Raw genomic sequence first — 20,191 nt, forward strand, 5'->3', positions numbered from 1 at the left:
TTCAACAGCATTCTCAATGAAAAACCTACAGAACAAGCAAAATATTTTGACTATTTAAGCAGTTTTTAATGAAGATGCAAATTAAATATGGAAATAACACAATAAGCAAAGTTGGAGAACCAGTTGAATAAATTTATATGGAGAAAGAAATTAGCAAAACTACACTAGCACTATACAAGACAGTGTATAAACCACTTTTAAGTTATGGATCTGAGAGCTGAATTAAAAATAAAGCACTTGAGAAAAATTAGGAGCCTGAAGAGATGGCATCAATTGGCAGTTGATGGTTCTGCCAATGAAGATATTAGGAAGGAACTTGACATTGTTAGTATTCAAGAATGTGTGAGCAGAGCTTATATAAAGTGGCATGATCACTTAAACAGAATGAGAGAGGAAAGGTTAACAAAGGTGTTTTGATAGCAAGAAGAAGAAGCCCAAGATCTAGGTGGATTGATTCGGTCAGAAGTGCCTTAGAAGACCGAAATGTTAAATATGGCAGTAGTGGAGGTACTGATAAGTAACAGACTAATTTGGAGTAATAATGTAAATTTAATCACGTAGTACTCTCATAGTAGCCTGTACACCACTTCATAGATAATTTGTTATGTGGTATGAATGAAGCATGGAACTTATATTTATCCCAGATAAATGTATATATATATGGGAAGTAATAGTTTTATTGTAGTCTTGTGTAAATTAAATGCACTCCCCATGCCCAAATGTATTTGGAGGGGGATTTATCAATTTATTGAGTGTTTTATCAATTTTACAGGGGTTATAGCAATTGGCTAATTAAGCTGCATCACTGGAAAAGATAGCCCTGGCCTGATTACTTCATACTTCTCATCATCAGCTCATACTTCTTACAGATGACTAAGTTATATATGTTTAGATGATTATAGGCTATATGTTTGGCACTACCTCGCAAGTGCTGTGAGGTAGCATGAACATGAGTAGACGAGGCATATCATTGAGAAAATGGTTGATAATGACCTCTTGCTTCTTAATAATAGTCAATACCATCATCCATACCTACCTGCTTGTACTGCAAAAGATCTTACAATCTGCTTCCCTGCCATTCTTCCACAGCTCCTATGGAATGCCAAAGAGAACATATCTGGAAGTGATAATTTCCCTGCTATTCTTCCCATCTTGCAAAATTTAATGCTGAAGCAGTCAGTCAAACACCTACTATTGTCCAGGCAACTGTACAATAGTAGGTGTTTGGGATACAAAGGCATCTCAATTTCCACTCTATTCAAAGACTTTGTAAAATCCTGATTCTTTTTATGATCCCACACATGAAAGATCACAGGACTTATAACACAACAGTGCCATGTGTAGTTCAGTGTTTATTGAGGGGGGGGGGAGAAGTAATCTATTGATATGCATCTATGTTTCTTAAAGAGTTGGAAGTTGTACTTGATGGAAAAACAGTTTGGGAGAGAGTGTTCCAAAGAACAGAGATACATAAAATGAAGCAGGATGAAGAGTGCTAAGCAGCCAAAAAGGATCAAGACAGAGCATGGGGTATATTTTGCAGATACCCTACCATACCAAGTCTCATTGCTTTTAAAAGTGCTTGGGACAAAGCACATTACATCAGACAGAGTCTGAAACAATCATGGATCCATTAAATTAAAGATGCCAAAAAATTATTTTCTTCTTTAATCCTTTATACAAGCATAAGCAAACAAAGTTTGTGCATGAAGCATCTTCATGACTAATTTACTTGTATATAGAGGCTAATGACTTCATATTAATTGCCATAGCATCCCAGAATGCAATGCATACATCTTTTTGGGAAACTTATAATACTATGCATTACAGGAAGGGCCACTACCCAGATCCAGAAGAGATACCAAGGCTTAAGTAATGCAGAAGTCATATATTTCCCATATATAATAAGCAGAAAGGCATCTGCAATACTTAAACATTGGTATCTCTTCCAGGTATGGATAGTGGCTTTTCCCAAAATGCATAGCATTAAACACACCCAAAAGGGTGTGTGTTTTGCATTATGGGATACTAAGGCAATTAATGTGAAGTTATTAGCCTCCATATAGAAGTAGCCTAGTCATGAAGATACTCCATGAACAAACTTTGTTTGCTTATACTTGGATAAAAGATTAAACAAGAATAACATTTCTTGGCATTTTTAATTTAATTTTTGACCAGTGAAATAACTTCCACCAATTAGCTCATATCCATGTTATTATTAAAATAACATGTTACACCTTTCCACTATTCATATAAAAAAAAATATCAAACTATATCATAGACAAGCATCTCTTCAGGATACTTGTCTATGATATAGTTTCAACTGACGTGCCCTTAATCGGGGGTCCCTTGATGGGTACTTTTCCTTGGGAGATGAGTGGTTTTACTCTGCGATAGGGTTTGCCTGTCACTGAGTGGAGCTGCTTTCGAGTAGATGAGTGATCTGAAGGATTGCCTAGGTTTTGGAAATGACCCTTTCCATAATGCATAGTATACACACATGAAATGATGCATGCTTTTGTCGGACACTAAGGCAATTAATGTCAGGCCATTAGCATCTATATACAACATTAGTCATAAAGATCCTTCACATGCAAACTTTGCATATACTTGTATAAACGATTAAACAAGAATATAATTCCTTGACATTTTTAATTTAATTTATAATCAAGTGTAAAAACTCAGTAATCTTGGATCCAACTTACATCATCAATTAATCAAACAATCAGTGCAAAAATTGTATGGTATGAAATCTGAAAAGGAGCCTCCATAGCTCAGTCAATACAGACAAAGCCCTTTGTTTGGAAAGACCTGGGTTTGATTCCTGTCCATGACTTGAGGAACCTTTATCTGGTCTCTTTAAGGTGAGTTAACTGGTCTCATACAGTGGTGAAGGGTTTTTTCCTCCCAGTAACTCAGGTTTTACATCCCTCAAAATAGGCAAACCAGTCCCGTGAACACACATGGCTACAGTCAAATACTTATGGCAAGGAAGGCAACGGGAAACTACTCTGCATCATATTTCCCTAGTAATCAGTCGCAACCCTTTCAAAGAAGGGAAGCCACAGGATTAGGAAATCTGAAAAATGAAAGGTAGATATAGAACACATAAATTGTCTGCCTTGAAACATTATAGATGTGTTGTTGCTGAACCCAAAGCACTTTAGACAAAAATGTTGCTAGAATCTCAGCAAACAGCTTCATATCTTCCTGAATTTTTAATACTGAAAGTGCAACAACAGAAACAATGGCTAAACTTTTCAACAAAGGGTTTGGCTACAGCTTGAAATCAGCCATTTGTTGAGGAGGAACTAGAATGAGCTTTCTTTTCTTTTCTTTTCTTTTTTTTTTACTGTCCCAAGCTAGTGCAGTAGGGGCTGATGACGTCCATTATGAAGATATCTTATCACCTCATATGCCAACAATCTGGAAACTCATCTGAGTATTCTGTACTCTCAATCTTCTTCTATTACTATTACTTCTATTACTAATAGAATGCTCAAAGAGGAAGAGTTTCCAGAGTGTTGGCATAAGTTAACTGTCATTAGTAAAAATAATGAACCTCTCTCCAACACACAATGTGGCTTTCACAGGCATCATTCAAGTTAGACCATTTGATCCATTTACAATCATGTATAAGAGATACATTCCTGAAATGAGCACATCTGGTTTAAGTGTTCTTTTGACATGGAAAACTTAGGATGTGGCATCTTAAAAGATCTCTATAACCTAGTGTTCAGAGGGCACCTTCCTGTTTTTGTTAAAAACATTCTATCTATCTAGCCATTCTATCTATTCAGCCATTTCATCAAGAGTGTTCCCCAAGGCAGTCTTAAGTATAACACACTCTTTCAGAGTTAATTCAGTCACTGAATAGCTTCCTCCCACACCAGGTAATGCTCTGTATGTTGATGATTTTACTATTTACTGTCACTCTTTTAATATGGGGGTTAGTGAAAGGCAACTTCAACAAGAAATCGATTGTGTCTTTTTTTGGGCTTGTAATTAATAGGTTCAGGTTTTCAACAGAAAAAAGTGTCAGCATAAATTTTTGCTGAAAACACACTTTTCACCCAGATCTTGAGTTAAGAATGGAAAAAGTATTATTCCAGTAGCAACAAAGGCTAAGTTCTTAGGATTCATCTTTTACAGAAAGGCTTACATTCCTTGCACCCATTCATCAAGTGCAAGAGAGCGCACTGTATCTCTTTAACACACTGTCCTCTACTGCAGTAGTGATCATTACTTACTGTTTCATCTTTATTGTGCACTTGTACAATGAAAACTGGATTATGGGTCCAAAGCCTACAGTTCTACAAGACAGAGTAGTTTGCAATGGTAAGATCCTATTCATTATCAGGATATACAGATAACTACTATTGCTTTTAGCACATTGCTCCTTCCAAGTCTTTATATGTTCAAGCAAAATCTACTCTAACTTAGATGGAAAACACCAGTCTCTTATCATGCCCTAAAAATAAAGTCTCTTCCAGAGCATTCTACATGGATTAATATTTTTTCTTTACACTGGGAGACTCAACATTACATTAGATTGTCATTCTTGTAAAAAATTAAAGACAAAAACTTCAATTTACGTGAAGTACGTTTATTAGCTGTAAAATGTTTGCCCTGTATTAAAGGTATCTTTGGCAACTCCAGAATGCGACCTCTCGCTGTGCCAACAATCCATCATCTGTCTGCATGCAATTATTTCATGCACACATAGCCAAGAATTTCCTTCCCATCTGTACTGACATTTCAATATCTGAGACCTCTGTTAGTTGTGCTACTGTGTTTCTTGATCTTATCATATCCAGAAAGACTACCTCCTTTCCTTTGTACAATCCACATTTTGATGTTCAGCTGTGTTGGATTCCCAGCCACATTGGAAATGAGGGAAATGAGACTGCAGTCTCATTTTCCTCATTCCCGTATACAGACAGTTTATAAGATCAAAGCTAATTACCCAATGGCAGGAAGCAACGACAAAGAAATTGCATGAGATTAAGCCTTGTGATATTAAGTATTGACAGTCTTGTCAACAGAAACAGAAGAGAGGAAGTTGTTCTTGCTAGGTTGCTCTGCATAGGTTATAGTCATCTTATACATTCTTATTTACTGAGGGCTGCTGATGACCCACCTATGTGTGAATAATGCAACAAGCATTTCACCATTTGTCTATTCTGGTGGAGTGTCAGCACTTCACACAAGAATGGAATAAAAGTTTTACTAATCTGGCTGAGCCATATACACTCAGAAACACCTTATCAGACATGTATAATATGCATGAAGTTTTACTTTTACAAAATAATTAATTTATGCAAACACATTTAATTATAAATTCTGTTTCTGTTTATATACTGCATTGCTTAACTTAATTTTTAAGATTCTTTTTTGTACATAACATTTTTTTTTTTTTTTTACTAATTTATCTCTTTATTGCTATTTATTCCTACTTTATGAACTACTGTAACCTTTTGTTTGGTGCAGTATGACTTCTGTTATCCTTGCACCAATAAACCTGAACCCAACCAACCAAGAGCATCCATAAAGAATATATGTTCACAACACAGCTACTCTCAAAGTGATCATCTGACTGCACTGTAGATAATGTTTGCTATCTGGCCCCATGATGGCAGACACATTAGATTTTCAGTGCGTTAAAACAGTCAACACCCTAAAATACATTGTAGTTGAAAGTTTATTTTTCACTTGGTTAGAATATAATAAATTTAGTTTAATCCTTTATCCAAGTGTGAGCAAACAAAGTTTGTGCCTGAAAGTATCTTCAGGACTGGGGTAAGGTGGTGCAACACCAGGACGACTCCTTGCAAAGGTAGAGCAAGCTACCAACACCCCTATCAAAACACATCTCCTTGCAGATATGTCTAATGTTATGCATTAAGGGAAGGGCCTACCCAGACTAGTTTCGACCTTTATTGAGGTCTCTTCAGTGGGAGCCAGGCCCAAGTGGAGATACCAGCCAGAAGTATTAGCAAGGTCATCTCTACCTATAGGAGTTGCCAAATGGTGTGCCACCTTTGTTTGTTTGCCACTTTGTTTGCTCACACTTAGATAAAGGATTAAACTAAATTTATTATATTCTAACCAAGTGAAAAATAAACTTTCAACATCTTTCTCTAAATCCAGAGTAATTTATTAAAACGGTGGCACACCATTTGGCAACTCCTATAGGTAGAGATGACCTTGCTAATACTTCTGGCTGGTATCTCCACTTGGGCCTGGCTCCCACTGAAGAGACCTCAATAAAGGTCGAAACTAGTCTGGGTGGTGTCCCTTCCCTTAATGCATAACATTAGACATATCTGCAAGGAGATGTGTTTTGCATTATGGAGATAACTGAGATAGGAGTGTTGGTATCTTGCTCCACCTTTGCAAGGAGTCGTCCTGGTGTTGCACCACCTTACCCCAGTCCTGAAGATACTTTCAGGTGCAAACTTTGTTTGCTCACACTTGGATAAAGGATTAAACTAAATTTATTATACCTTAAAATACACTTCAAAGTGAAAAATAATAGTTTCTAATCATTGGAAAGGTGGAACACTGAGATTTCTAAGAGTACCACCTTTATGCATTAAGGAAGCAGAGACACACAATGCCCTGCGTAATCAATTAAAGACTAAATGCAGTCTGCATTTCATTTAAGATATTTTTTTTCCTATTAAGTCATATTTCAATCTCTTAAAAAAAAAGATATATGCTACTAACCTGTTCTTTGTAAATGTGCTATTTCCAGGATTGGAAGAAGGTTTAGGATCTGGATCTGAAGAGGTGGGTTTGTGTATGCTAATCTCTTTTTCCTTTTCTTTATTAACCATGCTGTTTAGCATAGCTTTATGTAGAGAATTATTATGATTGAATATGAGTACCTGAAAGGACAAAGAGGTTTTATTCACATTTAGGAAGGATTAACCAATCGTATTAATAAATATCTAAATATCTTCTATATCCTTTTGATCAGACATAATATTAATAACCACCAAGATCTTATATTAGAAACTTTAAGGAAAGATCCAATATGAAATATGATTTTCAATATTTGTACTGTTAATTACATTTATATCACTATTAAATCTTTGAATTTGAAATAACACGTACTGAATAATCAATACTAATGTTCCATTTCAAAGAGGCTGTGCAGCTCAGTAGAAGTGTCTTTTGCATCCTCTGTGCTAGGCCACCCAAAGATGGACCTAATTTCAGGCCTAGTCACCAAATGGAAAACCTTTTTCTAAGTCTTTGACCAGTTCCTAAGTTACTCGATCTCTGGTATACGTAAGCAGTTTTTTCCTGCCAGAAACTTGGGTTTTTCTTCCTGTACAGAAAACTGACCATAGAACCCACACAATTTCAGACACCAAGACACGAGTCTTGGGTGAACTATCTCTGATTAGCTACCAGTGGAGAATGAACTGCCCAGTCAGTTTCCAAAGCTAAATAGGGTTAAAAGGCTTTGCCTACTACCTATAAGGGAATAAAAGGTGTTAGATGATTTGATTTTGATTCCATTTCAAATAATGGAAAAAATCTCCATGCATGATAAAGGCTAATTATACAAGCATTGTAGAACAGTCCAGATAATCCAGTTTAAATAAATGTTTCTCTGCCAAGGTTCACTGCAATTATTTGCAAGGTAGTACACTTCTGCTAAACTTAAACTGGATAATGCCAATAAATCAAATCCTTAGAATTTATTAATGCAAATATTCAATCTATAATGAATTATTGTTATCATTATCACTTGCTATCATATACTGGATTTCTACAGAATCATCTTTATTCAAGTTAAAGATAAGTTCATATGAAAATATTATCGACGTTGACCATCACACAGCAGTTATTTCAGAGTGAATGCCAACAAATTATGGCAATCCTCTCAATTCAGGAAGAGTTGAAGGTCATGATTATGTAATTACTCTGAAATACACCAATAATGGATTGCTCTCATTTGATAAACAGAGGCTAATATTTCTCCAGACTCAACTAATAAAGTTTAGTTTGAAGTTGCTGATATTATATATAAAGTTCTAGGTCTGACATATTCTGATATTTGAGGTTTAAGCTTGCTAAAAACAATAGTAATTTCATTATTGTGAGTCAGTAATGAGAAATTGATAATAGTTCAGGATAAGAAAGGGGGGAAAAAAAGACTATAACAAGCTTGCCTTCATGCTAGGTACTACTTCACCTGTCATTTGCTTACCAATGTTCTTATTCAAAGTCAGCAAACTCCTAGATGAAATCTCCACCAAGACCTAGTAGAGTACTTTAGTATCATTTATGGATAATTGTTTAGATTTCTAAACAATTATCCATAAATGATAACTTTATAGGCTGTTTCAAACTTCACAAGTTAATCCATTCCAAGCACAAGTTTGTAAAACAAAAACTCAAAGTAGGAATTTATTTCCTACAGACTTAATGTTAAAAACAGGGGTTACATTCTCAGCAATGAAATCTGACTATATAATGTTAAACAAAGATCTACAAAACAATAGTTTAAATAAATAATTAAAGTGTATACAATAGTACACACAGTTGAGTAATATTTTGCCCAAAGATCTTTTAACAGTAATTCCAGTCACATGTTTGCTATGTTCTCATATTTTGTTTCCAATGTTATTAATTCTTGCAATTTCTCTTTTTTATTAACATCACTCTTCACAGTATTACTTTGTTTTGGCATACTGTACAGTATTAATAAGAAGAATAAATTTAAAATAAGACAAAAATGAAGAGCAACATAACTACTTTCTATTGGCAGCATGGTAAATGTTTGTTATATGAGTCAGTGAGACTCAATCTTGTCTGCCTACAGTAATACTATACTGCAGGGCTGTCCAAACACTGCCCGTGGTGAGATTTTGATTTTCACGGGTGAAAAAATAAAATAATCTAAATCAAATGTGTATTACATATTTTAATTCTATTGCTAATCGATAATCTCAATGTTGGTAATTTTATTTGGTGTTTTTACATCACTATATAACCACCTGTTTTTCAAATATCAGATGTGTCAAAGAAGCGTTCTTATACTGTTTTGTTCCAATGCACATGCTCCCGGTGCTCATGAGGAACATGAGGGCACGATTAGTGTCGTTCGTTGGTTCAGCTATTGAGGTTGTGTTACTACTATCATCAAATTACTAGATATGCATTGTGATGCAGCCCATGGATAAATATTTTCTTGTAATGTGCCCCTCGGATTACCGAAAGTTGGGCAGCCCTGCTATACTGTATAGCTGTGGGGATAGTTTTAAATACTGTAACTATGAATGTTCAGCATTTATTTATTGAAATTAATATTCATATTTTCGATTTTGCTGATATTTAACACTCAGGAAAAAAAAAACTTGTAAAGTGAGAACTTCCTGTATATCAAATCTTTCAAGGTTACGTGGTGGTCAGCATTCATTATGTAGAATTTATGGAGACAAAAATTCACACACGTGTTAGAGCAATTACTTACTTACAATGTGCTATGAAAGATTTTCTAACATGTAGAATAATTTCTGTACAATGTTGGCGATATCGTGCTCTACTCCTCCTTTTAAAGCATTAGGTTTTTACTAATAAAGATCATCTTGGTTGTGCCCTATATCTGCATTCCAGTTTATTTCACAAATGTACTACTGGGTTCAGATCAGGCATTGTGTTGGCCACTGCAATGTTCTGATGTTAATCTCTTCTAACCATTTATTAACAATCATATGGGACAAGGTGTAGTCATTTTTCTAGAACACCAATGTTGGACTTAATCTAAACTATCAAAAACAACTTCATATCATTATTACACTGATGTAAATCTTATAGTTGGGAAAACATACTTCAATAAAAGGTTCATTCATACATCCTCCATTACTCAAACATGCCATCATATTGGGAGAGCATTGTAGTGTGAGACACTGTTCCACACAACAGTACCTTGGTTAACAAATGTGCATTCATTATTGTCAAAGGCTTGTGGGATACACTTTTCTGTGAAAATTTCATCATACAGCTCTCTCTCTCCATGTCATGGAAATACTTATGAGATTTCTTGTGGCTGCTGGCACTTCCAAACAGATTCTCCAGAGTCTTATGACAAATTTTGAGAAAAAATTAGCAGACTGAGATAATTAGTCTTTTAAATAGTACATGTTTTTCTTATGGAAAACATTCACCCATGCAAAATTCTAATTTTGTAGTCTATAAAGGAGCTCAAAGGACTTAACAGCATCCTTTATGCAAAAAATAGCCAGATTTCATTTGGAAATCTGTAACTTTTGTTGGGATAGTGTATACCAATTAGGAGAAAAATTCTAAAAAAAAGTGCTGCAATAGCTTTAGTAAGGTAATAAATGATCAACCAGTTCCTAATTACAAAAAGTAATAAAAAAAATCCACATACTTTGAGACGTTCACTTTCCTGTTTCTGCTGTTCTGCCATGATCAATTTTTGCCTTTCTAATTCTTCCTATAAACAGTTTATGCAATAACATTTAGTAGCCACTTAAGAAAATAGTTATAAAAAATATATTCATTCACTAGTTTTTAAACATTTGATCTGTATATACTGCTATACTTTTTTGTCTATAAAATAATTTTACTAGAAATAAAAGAAATGAATAACTTATGTTAACTACAATGCTATTATTATTAGACCTCCAGGAGTCAAGGACTCATTGAGGGAGGCCATACATCACCCACATCAGCTGTCATACCTTTTCTTAAACTCATTCACATTAGATGCACTCACTACTCTTCAACAGGCAAACTGTTCCACTCACTCACTCACCGATGGCTGTATGAGAGAAAAATTCTCACTCTTACCCTTTTCTTAACTGCACACGAACTTCCATGGATGCCCCTTTGTCCTCTCCCCACTTTTCATATAATGAAAAATTTTATCAACTGATATCCTATAATGCCCACTCAAAAATTTATAGACATCTATCCTATCACTGCTGCTTTCTTCTATCTACAGTGTCTTGCCTTACTCTCAATCTATCCTCATGATCTACATTTTACAATCCTGAAAAGATCTTTCTAACTCTTCTTTGTGGCCTTTCCACAGCTTTTTTATCCCTTTGGAACCTAGGAGACCAAATCTGCACACAGTAGTCCAGGTAGTCTTATCAAGGGCTTGTAAAGAGGTGCAATGACTTCCATATCCTTATATATAAACGTTCGTTTCATCATCACATTTATCCTCGGAGCTGTATTTACAATTTCTGCTATGTGACCTTTGAACTTCAACTTTCTATCCACCGTAACTCCAAGATCTCTAGCCTTGTCAGTTACTCCAAGCATAATCCTACCAATACTGCATAAACTTTACACTTTCTAACATTACATTGACAGCTATTATCACCTGCTCACATTTCCAGCCTATTCAAATCACACTGTAAATGCTGTATATCAGTAGTATCTCTTATGCTTTGCCTATCTCTGCATCATCAGAAAACAAGCAAGGATCAGCCTCTTTCCATTATTATTAATGTAAAGATTAAAAAACAACAATGGTCCAAGGACTGATCCCTAAACTACATTATTGATCACCTTAAATCTATCCTATTGACATCACTCCTACACCACTTTCTGATACCTGTTCATCAGCCACCCACTTACCTAACCAACAGCTTATATATATCAATCCCACATTCTCTAGTTTATGCAACAGGCTTTTCATGTGGTATCCTATGAAATGCCTTAGCAATGCCCAAAAGTATCATAGTGTATCCATTCCCTTTATCAAATTCAGCCATAACATTATTATAAAATATGAGCAGATTTTGCTCAGACATGACCACCCGTTAGTAAACCTATGTTGTTCATTGCAAAGTATATTTTATTTATCCATCATTTCTGTAAGCGAGTTCTTATCTATAGGTCAGCAGCTAGACACATCACTCTTTGCACCACCCTTGTGCAATGGGATTATCGTATCAATCCAGGTTACGGAACAGCTCCAGAACTTCCTTCTCTTCATCCAATGCAGTAGTAGCAATGTGCACTATGTTATATAAGACAGCTTGATGAATCTTGGTGAAGCAAGTGCTCATATTTGAACTACCTCATCTGCTTCTGATACTAGGGTACTGTTTACATTCAGTAAATGTTATTCTTTCATAGCTATTCTTTCTTTTACTTGAAGCATAACGATAAAATTCTTTTGGGTTGCTTTAAGCCTATGTAGCCAATTTCTTTTCATACTCAAACTTAACTTTCTGTGCAATACCCTTAACTTTTCTGGCCTTAGCTTTATATGTTTCATAACTCCTCTCACTCTTATTCTCACAATATTCCTTTCACATCATCTTCTTATAAATCTCTTCTTTAATGAGATTGCACTTCCATTTCACACCCATTCTATTTGTTTTTTGAACTCTAAGGACACAATCAGATACTGCAACATTGAAAGTATTTTTTTCAAAGCTTCCCATTCACTGCTGATATCCTCTCCATTCAACAACTGACACTATAGAACCAAAGATAGCAGTCTCTTAAGTTTGTCATAATCCAGATTTGTAGTTCAGCATAGATTGGAACAATCATATAGTTGGCCAATTCCAAGAGCATGGCATGATTACTGTCTCCAATTGGTGACAAAATAGTTACATCCTTAACTGAGACAACTTCTGACTATGATTAAATCTAACACTCTTTGTTCTTGAGTTGTTTCTTCACATGCTTCCTGAGAAAGTTGTCACACAATAGCTCAATAAATTCGCCTTCATTTTTATCATGAGTGTTCTCTGATATCCAATCAATATTCAGATAATTTAAGTCGCCCATAATAACTACTACTTTAGTAATTATCTGGTAATTTGGCAATACACTTCTTCATCCCAGCAAATGAACCACCAAGTCTATAGTAACACTTCATGTATTTTATCCTGTTGGTCTCCACATCACACAAGATAGTCTCAAACTCACACTTCTACATGGGACATTATTACTTCCATGTGTTTCTACCCTAACTGGACTCGAGTTATCTGATATCATTAATAGTACCCCCCCCCCCCATTCCTCTGCTATCTCTTCTGTCATTCCTAAAAATATTATATCTTTTGCACTCAATTCTAATTACAACACCCAACTGTGAGAACCAGGTTTCACTACCAACAATTTTAGGCTACAATATATTCACCAAAGCAAAAAACTCAACCACTTAGTTTCTAATGCTGGCCTTTGAATATAGTAACAGTTACTCCCTGGTTTTGTCTTATACTTAAATCTATAGTCTGTCTATTTGGCTCAGTTGGGCAACTTTCTCTTTTCCTTTCCAACACAAATTCAAAATACCTGAATCCAAAGTGTAGTCCATCCATTCAGCAGATTCACAACTGTGCTCATTGACATTGTTATCACTATTATTCTACACAACCTAGTTAAACTTACACATATATCCTCAGTTTTCTTCCCAATAATAAACTAACAATTTTCACTTTCTCACCTTTCTTCCTCACTTCTTCCATCAAGATAGTCAGTTATTTTTGATTTTTATGGCACAAATACAACAAAGGTCATACTGCAGTAGGACACAGGTTGCAGCAGTACATATGGTAAACGATTAGTAGGACAACCACATACATCCATGCCCCTGGTGGGATTCAGACCCACAGCCTCTAGGCTGGAGAGCAGATTCACTAACCACTTAGCCAACCATGCCAGCTCTTCTATCAAGTCTTTCATATTCTCTCTCATACTATATTTGTCACTACTTAAATCATTAGTTTCAACTAGCACTACTATCTCTTTTCTTTTCTGTTTTACTACTACCTTTGTTACATCCTTTATTTTATACTCCCAACTGCCAAGAACAAATTTATAAATTAAAGATGCCAGAAATTATATTCTTGGTTTAATCCTTCATCCAAGTATAAACAAACAAAGTTTGCAGGTGAAGGTAGTTGAAGTTGCCCAGTCGCGTAGGTAACTTCACGACTGGGCAACTCGTATATAGTCTAATGACTTCACATCACTTGCCTTAGTATCCCATAATGCAAAGCACATATTCTTATGGACATGTATAATGCTATGCATTATGGGAAGGGTCACTACTCAGACTGGTTTTGACCTTTATTAAAGTGAAAAAGTAAAGGAGTGCTCATCATAGGCCTAGAGTAGTTAGTATAAGTTAGCACAAGTTGTTAGTGCAAGAGAGTCTGATAGTATTAGGAGAAAGAAAAGACAGATAGTATGAGAGATAAAGAAAAGGCTTCAGCTCTTTCATATCATCTTATAGCCAAAGGCTATCAGTTTTCCTTTTTCACCAATCTCATATAGATGAACAACCAAAAGACCAATTGAAACTAAAGTGCAAAGATGACTAATACTCAGACAGTTAGTCTTATCTGAGTTAAATGCCTTGAGTTAGCCTTCTCTGCCTGGGATTGCTCTCCAGTCATCCCTGCAATTGACCATATGACCACACTAAATTAAGAGGATGGAACCATTTAAAAACATCTCATAGCAAAAATAGACAGAATTATATCTTTCCTCTGGTGAATATTGCATAATGTGGATGGTCTACACCACCAACCCAAAAATTTGATCTCCTAGAATGCTTCTTTCTAAATACAAAAATTGTCTGACTGAACAATAAAATTTCCACAATACAGTATTCTAAAGCATTTGGATGCCATATTGCTGGTTTTCAAATTCATGTTTTTTTCTAACTTTCCATAAATTATTTTAATTCATTAATTATAAAAATCAAAATTCTCTTCCCATTGCTGATAGGTACTTAAAAAAAAACTGTTCTGTTGTAAGTAATGGAATGCCCAACACATTACATAATCTGTTCCAAATATGTAATGCAAGAGGGCAGCTGCAAAATGCATTTTCTACTGTTTCCAATCGGTAACAAATGTCATAGATTGGATCTCTGATGTTAAAGTACCTCCAAATGATGGTACTGACTAGAAGACAACCATATGCAATTCTCTATGCAAGATCCCTCCTGTTAGGGTATCCTTGGAACTTCAATAAGTTATGAAACAAATTGTCATCAGTATCCAACTGTGGAAGTTCATGGCAAAAGAGATTAAAGATTTCTTTGTACCAAATTTTACTTTTTTTTTTTTTTTAATGGAAAGAATGTCAATGCCAGATTATTATAGTAGTCTTAAGGTTAAGTCCACAATCATTTACTCCAAACAGGGGGAAGATGAAAACTCAGGTAGTGTAAGAGAAGGTCTGTACATGAGTGATTAGTCTGCAATATTTTATGGATTTTTGAAGCTCTTTATTGCTTAAATAGTGGAATTTTAAGACTGGAAGCCCAAATCCTCCATGCTTCTTTGATAGTTGAAGAAATTCCTTTTTAACTTCTTGCTATTGGCTGGAACAAAAAAATTGCACAGGCTCACTATATAATTGCTTTTCTTCAGCTTTTGTGATGTCTGTAATATTTATTATGTACAAAAAGATTATGGTTTTAAGTACTATGGCATTAGAAGAAAAGGAAAGTGGTCTTATTTTCTAGCCTTCTAAGGTTTCAATGTTTTTCTATACAAGTTCTTGAACTGGTAATATTGGATAAGTAGAGAAGGGAATTGCAAGTATAATGAGGGGTTCTTTCATAGTAGTTACTCCAAAAGGAATGCCTCCAAGATCCCACCTTTCCAAAAACTTAATTTTGCCTCGTCTGCATTAGTAGTCAATCTACTGATCTTGCTGAATTTTTCCAAAATACCAAAAAAAGATATACGTGGAATCATTATCCTTCAAAGTGCCCACTACATCATTGGCATATGCTAATATCTTATTTTCCTTCATAGTTAAAGGAACTGTTATTCCTCGCACAGCACATGTATTGTCAACTTCCTGTAAAAGGTTCAAGGACCAATGCAAAGAGCAATGGACTAAGAGGACAACTTTGCTTGAATCCTCTTTGAATTTTGACTGGGTCTGACAGGAACCCATTAACTAGGAGGCAGTTAATGGGTTCCTGTCAGGTAGTTGAATTGGCACAGGCTCCTCTGATAACAGATAGTAGCTTTTTACCCATTTACCCACACCAATTTGCTGGAGGATGTGGAATAGAAAGGAATGCCGGACATTATCAAATGCTTGAGTAAGGTCTACTGATAGCATTGCCATTGACTAAGCAGAGTAGATTGTAGCAGAAACAGATTCAGATTAAATCCTACTCCTCAGTCTGGAACTCCATGCACTTGTGTGCTTTTAATTATGTATCTCATTCCCACTTTGAGCCTGTTATTGGTAGTGTGGAAAAATATCTTGTAGTCAGTATTTAGCTTCTCTGTAGATTAGATAGAGAAATAGGTCTCCAGCGACTGATTAAGTTGTGATCTCTATTAGATTTTGGAATGAGGATGGTATGGCTTGCTACAAATTCACTTGGTATGTTTCCTGACAAAAGAAAAGAATTAAAGATTATAACTAGAATGTGAAGAATAAAATCCCAGGCCTTGGGATTTTATTCTTCTGATTTTAGTTCTGATTTTATTATCCTGAGGATTTTCTTGTCTGGAATTCTTTATAGGCTGCAACTTCAGATGGTAATGGGTTTATCAAGTCCATCTTGTATATGAACAGCAAAGCCATTAATGTTCCAAGAGTTATAATTTCCCACAGTACTATTGTCTTCAAACAGATTTTTGTAGTGTTTTTGAAAGGAGTCAAGGATATATTGAGTGGTGGACGTCTTCACCATCAATGCAGATTTGAGTGATAGTTTTTTCTTCACAGAATTTAGTGAATAGTCTATTGAAGAACTATCTGCTAAGTGCTGCTGTATGCTTATTTTAAAATTTCTTTCTTCTACTTGTTTCTGCCTTTCCACTTCTATCTCTATGTTAATATTTCTAATGATATTGCTACATTCGATAACATTGTTTTGCTATGAACCAGCTTCTCTCTTTATATAGGTCTTTCAACTTTTTTTCATTTGAGGAAAGCCTATTCCTTTCCCCATTCAATCATATCATGTCATGGAAATGTTAGCGAGGCAAGAATGAATTGGAGTTGGTGTTCGTCCGGTTCAGACCCATCATGTGTGTGCAAAGATGTCGACATGTGTAAGGCATTAGAGAAGAATAGAGATTTGCAAGATGTCCAACTGTGTCAGACAGACTCCAAACAGGAGTATACAAAAAGAACATGCAGGTAGATTATTATGTCTGTACATGAATGCTAGGAGTATCAGAAACAAAGGGGTAGAGTTTGTTGCCTTGGTCAATATGTTGCGACCTCAGATTGTAGGAATTAGTGAGCTCTGGCTATCAGAATCAGACATACAAACTGATATCAAGTGTCATGGGTACAGTATTTTTAGGAAGGATAGAGTGGATAGGAGAGGAGGGGCGTGCTGCTAATGATATCAGATGACTTAAATTCAGTTAGAGTTGAGACCTACGAATGTAGTAATACTACTAACAATATTTCATGTGGCAGTGAGTTTGAAGCCACCTGGTGTGAGGTGGAATCTAACAAGACAAATTACATAGTGGGGTGTTGTTATAGACCTGGTGGATCTGTTGCTGGTGATGAAGAAATACATCACCAAATAGAAAAGGTGAGCGCAAAAAGAGTAATCTTAATGGGAGACTTTAATTATCCAAATATTGATTGGGTAGCAGTAGAATCTCATGAGAAGAATGAAAATGCATTTATTGAGCTGTTGCAGAACAACTTCCTCAAGCAGCATGTGACAGAAGGAACTCAAGGTTAAAGAGCATTAGATTTGATTATAGTGTCAGAGGACTTTTCAGTTAAAGACGTAACTATTCTGCCTCCAGTTGGTGACAGTGATCATGTGGTACTTACTTGGGAAGTGACTAAGTTTATGAATGTTCCATTCAGAAAAGGTTATATGCTGAACTATAAAGCAGGAAATTATGACCAACTGAGGAGTATATTAATAGCCCAAATCTATGATAGAGGAGAAATACCAAAGGAATTTATGAAATCAACCATAATACCAATACCATAAAAGAATAATGCAAACAAATGCAGCCAATTTAGAACAATAGCTTTAATCCCACATGTTAGCAAAATTCTGCTAAAAATTATTCAAAATAGAATTTATTCAAAAATAGATTGTCTATTAGATGAAGACCAATTTGGATTCAGAAAGAATAAAGGAACAAGAGAAGCAATACTCTGTTTAAGAACAATAATAGAGAGATCAGACCTTAGTCAAAATACTTCAATTTGCTTCCTTGACTTAGAGAAAGCGTTTGATAAAGTACACCAGCAAATACTCCTAAATTGTCTAACTAATACCAGCATAGATTTGAAGGATAGAAAAATAATTTATCAAATTTACAAAAATCAAAATGGACAGATTAAAATCAATGATAAGGAGAAAATAATAAATATCAGGAGTGGAGAGTAAGACAAGGATGTATACTTTCACCACTTTTATTTAATTTATATATTGAAAAGGCCATTCAGGAAACTAAAGATAAAATAGTGGCATAAAGATAAATGGTGAGCAAGTCATGTGTATAAGATTTGCTGATAACATAGCCCTTGTAGCAGAAAACAGAAGAACGTTAAAAACAATGGTAGAATTACTAAATAATAACCTTGAAAAATATAAAATGAAAATCAACACAGATAAGACTAAAATAATTGTTACAGGCAAAATCCCTATCAATACAGAGCATATAGACATCAGCGGGGAACAAATAAAACAAGTGAAAAGCTTTAAATATTTACGTAGCCTAATAACAGAAGATGGCAGAACAAGAGAAGACATAAGATCAAGAATAAACAACGCAAAAGCAATTCTCTAAGATGAAAAGCATTTTAACAGGAAACCTCAACCTACAATTGAAAAAAAAATTGGTAAAGACATTGATATGGAGCATTGCACTGTATAGATGTGAAACCTGGATTCTAGGCAGAGAAGATTGGAGGCTTTTGAAATGTGGTTCTGGCGTTGCATGAACAAAATAAAATGGACAGAAAAAAAATCAAACCAACAAGTCCTGAGAGAGATAAATGAAACAAGAACTCTAATAAAATCGATCAAAATTAGAAGAGATAGATGGTTTGGACATATACTTCGACATGGACTTGTGAAAAGAATAACTGAAGGCAAAATAGAGGGGAAAAGAAGAAGAGGCAGACCAAGGAAAAGCTTGACCAAGTCAAAGACAGCACGGGTTTGAGGAGTTACCAGGAGGTTAAGAAGAAAGCCAATGACAGAGCAGAATGGAGGAAATTGCTGCTGAGCTACCAGTCCAAGACTGATGCAACTGATGAAGAAGAGGAGTATACTGAGTTCAGTGGAATGGGATCGGTTGCTGGATGGAAAGAATATCGACAGTGTATGGGAAGCGTTTAAACAATACTTAAATGATGTGATATCAGAATGTGTTCCGAGAGTTTGAAGAATAAATAGAGGGGGAGTCAAATGGATGTGTAATCTTATTCAGGAAGAGATTTGTAAGAAAAGGACAATGTAGAAGGAATACCGTTAGCATAAGGATGACATCCGTTATGAACATTATAAGCAGCAGGCTAGAATAGTCACAACTGTTGTATGGAAAGCAAAGTCTGATTATGAAAAGAAACTGGCTCTGCGTGCTAAAGACAACCCACAAGAATTCTATCGATATGCTGCAAGTAAAAGAAAGAAAGAATATGAAAGAATAACTCTTCTAAATCCAGATGCCATGAGGGTTACAGATGCAGAAGAGGTTGTTCAGTTAATGAGTGCCCATTTCATTAAAAGCTATCAACCTGGTGAATGCAACAATAAGCTCACTGTTACCTCTTCACTAGATGAAGAAATACAAGTGTGTGAGGCCGAGGTATTAGAGCTGTTGCACAAACTGAATAAGAATTCAGCAATATGGACTGATGAAATATCAGCATGTGAGCTAAAAGAGTGTTCAGCTGAACTGGCCATTCCTTTGACCAGGATGTTTAATGAGTCTCAGAACAGGGAAAATTCCACAGGAATGGAAGGAGTGTATGGTAATTCCATCGCACAAGGGTGGTGCAAAGACCGATATATCCAACTATCGACCAATTAGTATCTCAGGAGTGTTCGTGAAGATTTTGGAAAAATTGGTTAGGGCCCTCATTCAGAAATGGTTTGACAGTGAATATCTACTTTGCAATGAACAACATGGGTTTACTAAGGGAAGGTCATGTTTTAGCATACTTTTAGATTTTGCTAAGGCTTTTGACAGAATACAGCATG

The 20,191-nt window shown here is 35.4% G+C and overlaps 1 protein-coding gene across 2 annotated transcripts in view; it reads right to left on the reverse strand.

Annotated features, from left to right (window-relative positions):
• The window catches only part of LOC150093389 (uncharacterized), a 176,315-nt gene that overhangs the window by 17,768 nt on the left and 138,356 nt on the right, over positions 1-20,191 (reverse strand). For both annotated transcript variants that reach the window (XM_090413565.1, XM_090413566.1), the window contains exons 13-14: positions 10,412-10,477; positions 6,730-6,890 (exon numbers count right to left, since the gene is read on the reverse strand). In XM_090413565.1, coding sequence (XP_090269691.1) covers positions 6,730-6,890; positions 10,412-10,477 — 227 coding nt within the window. The remainder of the gene's footprint in view (positions 1-6,729; positions 6,891-10,411; positions 10,478-20,191) is intronic.

The sequence above is a fragment of the Typopeltis vanoorti genome, chromosome 24 (genome assembly GCF_054136105.1).
Source record: "Typopeltis vanoorti isolate ZY-2024b chromosome 24, IOZ_Tvanoo_1.0, whole genome shotgun sequence".
In the NCBI taxonomy this organism is placed as follows: Eukaryota; Metazoa; Arthropoda; class Arachnida; order Uropygi; family Thelyphonidae; genus Typopeltis; species Typopeltis vanoorti.